The sequence below is a fragment of the Zea mays genome, chromosome 1, assembly GCF_902167145.1.
Source record: "Zea mays cultivar B73 chromosome 1, Zm-B73-REFERENCE-NAM-5.0, whole genome shotgun sequence".
Lineage (NCBI taxonomy): Eukaryota > Viridiplantae > Streptophyta > Magnoliopsida > Poales > Poaceae > Zea > Zea mays.
The window spans coordinates 182625138-182630751 of NC_050096.1; the positions used below are offsets into that span (position 1 = coordinate 182625138).

Here is a 5614-nt window from a genome sequence, read left to right on the forward strand (position 1 = left end):
TACGTCGCAAGATTTATCCTAATCTCGGATGCTCAGTAAAAATTTCTATTTCTCGCTCGCGTATGTCCCTGATTATCCAGATTATTCATTCACGTTTTACCGAATTCGGAGTTACTCAGTCTCACAGAAGGCCAATTTTGGAGCCTGTTAAAACTTTTATCCTCGGCACGGATGCAAACTCAAAAATCATTCTCGAATTATAAATCTCATCAGAAGCGCATTTAATCAAACTCTCGACAACTGTTAATTGATCTGAGCCCGAGTCTAATTTTTCGAACCTTGATCTATGTCCTACTATTTTATTCGGATCCGTACTCGCAAACGGAATACTCAGTATGTCGTCCTCTAATCAATTTTATCCGACTCGGCCAAATAGCTTATGTCTGAACCGAATTGAAAACCCACTCTGGTCGCGACTGTAAAATGTCACGATTCACCTTCTCCGACTAAAAATCCAAAACCGATCAAATCTCAGGACGATTTATTTTCGAATCACACGTAGGGAGTTATTTCCGAGCAAATTCAAATCAAACTCTCGGCCAAATTAATCGCTCAATCGTCCGTTCGCCGAAACTCTAATTCGCTCTGTTCTCTGTAGAAACGAATTCCGCAGGAGCATTTTTATTCGGAAAAATAATTTAGCGCAGCCCGTTTGCGTGTTTGGGCCAGCCCAAACCAGCCCAATTGGGCCCATTTGAAACCCTAACCCTAGGGCTCATCTATAAATATGAATCCCTCTCCCTTTGCAATTGGCAAATTTTCACTCCCACCCCTCACTTTCCCCTAGCCGCCACTTTGATTTCTGCCTGCCTTCTTCCTCCTTGCTCACGGCGGCAGCAGCCACCAGCGAGCCCCTGCTCCACGCGCCCTAGCCATGGCGCCCTTCTCTCCAGCGCGTAGGAGCAGAGCCTCCATGGCGCCATCCTCCGTCCTGCTCCTCGCGCCCGCTTCATCTCCCACCTTGGCCTCGCCATCGCGCAGGAAGGTGCAGGCACCCTTTTCTTCTTCCTCTGCCCAGCGCTCCCTATTCCTCCCTGCTCGGCCAGCAGCCACGACCATGGCGTCCAGAGCCCATGTGCTCGGCGCCCTTCTCCACCCCCTGGACGGCCTCCTCTACAAAGCAGCCCCTTCTCCCTGTTTCCTGTACGTGCGCAGGGGCAGAAACTCCATGGCCGCCGAGCTCCATTCCTCCAAGCTGGCGGCTCCTTCCCATGGACAGCTTCCCTCCCCTGCGCAGCCGTTCCAAGCTCCCTCAACGCCGGTGCTCCCTGCTCTCCTCCCCATGGGCGCGTCCCCTGCAGGCGAGCAGCGGATTCCCTGTCCCAGCGGCCTCCAGGGCGCGAGCTCCATCTCCCAGCAGCCACTCCCATGGCGTGCTGCTCCAGTCGGTCTCCTTCCTCCCTCTGTCCCTTGCCGCAGGAGCAGCAGCTCCTCCTCCCATGGTCGGCCTCCCTTCTCCCCCTCGGCTCCTTCCTCTAGGCCGAGCTCCTATGCCAGGAACGACTGCTCCACTTGACCGCTGCTCCATTTTTTTCCCTCACTCTGCTCTCTCGGCTGCTGGCAGCCATGGCGCGACGCCTCTGCTCCTTCTCTCTACCCCACAAAACAGCCAGCGCGCAGGAGCTTCTTCTCCATGGACGCCGACCAGGCTGGTCCCTCGCCTCTGCTCTTCCCCGTGGTCGCGGTTCTGCGCAGAGCTGCGAGCAGGAGCACGCCATGGCCGGATCTGCCCCCTCCATGGACGCCCCTTGCTGTTCCCTGCGCCCGGCTCTCTCTATCCAGCGCGTCCCATTTTCTTCCATGGAAAACCAACAGCGAGCCCCCTTCCTCGCTGTTCGTCGTGGTGCCCGCCGGCTGTTCGGCAAAATGCGCAGGAAGCCGCGCGCTGCAGCAGCCCTCCCGTTCGATCTCCACTCCCCTCGTCGCGTGTCGTCGCTCTCGTGCTCGCTGCGCAGCCCCATCCGCAACGCCGTCGAAAACCGTGCTAGTGGTCGGCGCCGCGCTTCGCGCCTTGCCCGTTCGACGAAATGCCAAGCCATGTGGACAGCCCATGCGTCTAGTCACGACTTGTTCAGGTTGATTGATTTATAGTTTATAATACATATGCTGTTTTAAGTGACTTGTGTGTTGTCCAGTTTAAGTTGAGAAAAGGTTAAGAAACATTAATTAACCTGCTCCCACCCATGTTTTGAGTTGAAATGTCTAAATGGGTTGCTAAGTCTTATGTTGTGATTAGCCAACTAATGTTACGTAGGAGTCAATTGCGTTAAGTGATTAATATATATATATATATATATATGTTGTGTCTCGGATTACGATAATAAGTAGCAAGCCGACGTGTAGGAGGTATAGCGGCCTATGTTGTTGCGCTAGTTAGCCGAATTAATAGATGTGTTTGGGTAAGATCGTAGTCACGGTGATTTACTTGTTACAGTCTAAATGCGCATGGTTATGATCATGGGTAAAAATCTGTAGTGCTCATGTGGTGTCTAAACTAAAATGCGAACTAGTGGGTGAAAAGCGCTTTGATATACATATATGCCAAAATTGATGATTGTGGTGAATGTGTTGATTAAATGTGTATGTTAGTTCTAGCGCGCGAAATATCTTGGATGAAAATTAGTGAGTCTACTTGTTAGTCCTCATTTGATTATTTTAACTCTAACAAATGGTAAAGTGTTAGAATAATTCAAGTCTCTAGAGCAAGGCGATTCTTGAATTATATAGGAGCTGAAATTTATTGATTGCTGTTTTAGACTGCACGCACTGTTTTAGTTGTGCTGTATGTTTGATGAACTAAATTATGTTTTCTGTAGATATGTGCTATAGAAAAGTGGTAGATAACTTTATTATCTTGCTGGTGTTAAAATTTGACAGCCATAGGTCTGACCGTTTAGGAGTTGTGCTTTTTACAAATTCAGTAACTGAATCTGTCCAAATTCTGTACAGATTTCTGAAACTGCATTGTTTGCTTAAGTTAATGTTTGAATCAGTCCTTGTAGATTCTAAGAAAGTTGTAGATGCTTTTCTTATCTTGCTTGTGTTAAAATTTCATAACTAAAGGCCTGACGGTTTAAGAGTTATGAATTTTATAACTTGGTTGCTGTGTTCTGTCCACTTACAGAACAGATTTCGAAAACTGTGTTGTTTGATTGAGTTAAACATTGAATCACTTCTTGGTGATTATAAAAGTTATATAGTGCTTTTGCTGAGCTTTTCAAAAAGTCTTAGATCACTCTTTTTGGTGATCTGAAGATTGAGTTATGAATGTTTAAAGTGAGAAGACTGAATCTGTCCAGTTCTGGACAGCAAAGTCTTATAGTGTCTTTTATCCTTAGTTAAATACTGAATCACCTTGAGATGATTATAAATGATATGTGGACAATTTCATTACCTTTCTAGAAAGTCTAGAATCAATTTGTTTGGATGTCTGAATGTTTAGTTGTGAATTTTTTAAGTTGCAAGTCTGAATCTGTCCAAATCTGGACAGAGCTACTTTGTTTGCACATTTCGACCTTGCTAAGTGTCGAATCATGTTGTGATGACAATACCAAAGTTGTAGAAAACTTTTTAAGCTTTCCAAAAAGTCTTAGTCTGCTATTTTTGGATTAATATTTGAAGAGTTATGATTAAAACAAATAGCTGCTGTGCTGCTGTCCTAAAAATCTGCACGTGCTCAAATGAATATTTAGTTCACCATTTTGGCTAAAAATGCTTAGTTATCACTTAACAGACATAGACTTGTGATGGCTAAACTTAGGTTAACATGTGTTCCATGATTAATGTGCTTGCTTGCTGTAGTTGATTGTGATAGAGGAGTCCATCGACATTGATGCATCGGTCCTCTATTAAACTTGTGTTTGTGATGCTTTTGTGTGATCAATAGAAGAACTAATGAAAAGCCGTAGCAACTAAATAAATGCTTGTACGTGTGATATCGTGTTGCGTTGGTTAATTGTAGGTAGTGATCGTCGTCTTTCCAGTGGTAGTGTTTACGTGTGCCCAATGACACATAAATAACTAGTGTTTGTGTATAGTTGTTGCAGTGTCTTACTATTTGGTGTTTAGTTCGCTACCATGTATTGTATATCTTGTGATATTTTTCACCATATTCATCCATATGCATATTGCATCTCATTTAGGACCGAGAGATGCCGATCGAGCAAATGATGCAGTTGGTGGACGACCCCAAAGAAGGATGGACATAACCAGTGGATGCTCGCCAAGCGAGTACCTCCCCCAGCAAACACTATATAAGTGTTAAATTAAAGGCAAGCCCCGGTTTTATGCATAATCGTTATATATATGCTATTTTACTACACTTAATGTTTGTAGGCTTGTACCGTGCACTTAAGTGTATGAGTTGACTGAAACCTTAGTTGCATGAACTCAGGATACCTTTTGAGATGGATACTAGTATGCTAGGGTCGAGTAACTGCTTTACTAATTAGGGATCTCGGTAGAAGTCGAGTGATTTTTCTAGCACTCGCGCGAGGTCAGGAATTGGTTGTATCCATTTATATATCGTACTGATGATGGTCTGTGGACAACGGTCCATGGGGATGCGTTGTCTACGAGACGAAATTGGAATAAGGATTAAGGTGTGGTACCGTGTGTCAAGCGTTTGAACGTACTAAACACATGCCGAGAAATATGGTAAATCGGTAAGCCTAGTACCTGAGTGAACCTGCCCGCAGACTTTACCCCTCACGCGACCTGAGACGTGGTCTCCCATTCCGGTTATGGTGGGTACAAGTGCGGTCACTGCACGACGGCAGTCGGGGTCAGTGAGGCATTGTACGCCAAGGCGGTGAGCCCTGATCTGTTGCCAGGGAATCGATGGGGACGGTTGATGTGTGTGGGGACGGAGTGCCTCGCCACATCGTGTGTTTAGGTTTACCTTGCAAGGTTTAAAAACTCGATTCGAATCGTCTGCTTCTCGCAGCTAATGAGACTGCTTGATCCATGTTGCTACATTGAGTAATAAGTGGAAATGAGTTGACTGGCAAAATGGTTGATTGCTTAAAAATGTTTGATATCATGTATGAGTAGCTAGGTACTCATCTAGTTTAAAAAGGATCATACTAAAACTTGAAAAGCTAAAACATGATTTTAGACTCAGCTAGTGCTTTTGGCAAACCAAACCCCTCAGCCAAACAGCTGCATGTCTAGAGGTAGAGGAGTAGACTCCTCACACCCGGTAAGTCTAGCTGAGTATTAGTATACTCAGCCTTGCTTGTGGCATAATTTTTGCAGGTACTCCTTAGGATGACTGGTTGATGGTGTGACTTGGCCTCCATCCCTGCCACCGGGATAGACGGTCGAGTGGGTTATTGCTTCCGCAGGAGAGGACCAGGAGGAGTAGTGTGGCCAGGCTTCGCCATGTTACTCGGTTCTTTCTCCGTTAGTTATTTCCGCTGCATTAAAATTTATGGTTATTATTTCTGAAACTCCGATAATGTAATCACTAATGATACTTATTAAATTTGTGGTATTATGCTTTATTGTATTTCTCTGTGCCTCACCTTCGAGTGAGCTAGTGGTATTCGATCCTGGTTAAGTGGCTTTATCGGACTAGATCCGAGGGACTGACGGTTTATTCCCATTTAAGTGT

The 5614-nt window shown here is 45.4% G+C and overlaps 1 protein-coding gene across 1 annotated transcript; it reads left to right on the forward strand.

Annotated features, from left to right (window-relative positions):
- Window positions 1-1370: 1370 nt before the first annotated feature.
- Window positions 1371-2093, forward strand: LOC111590606 (uncharacterized). Its single transcript, XM_023301401.1, has one exon. The coding sequence runs from the start codon at window positions 1567-1569 to the stop codon at window positions 2089-2091; it is 525 nt and encodes a 174-aa protein (XP_023157169.1). The 5' UTR covers window positions 1371-1566; the 3' UTR covers window positions 2092-2093.
- Window positions 2094-5614: the final 3521 nt, after the last annotated feature.

What these genes read in the sequence shown, in the direction of transcription:
- LOC111590606 (XM_023301401.1), top strand. Translation starts at nt 1,567, where the DNA reads ATGGCGCGACGCCTCTGCTCCTTCTCTCTACCCCACAAAACAGCCAGC.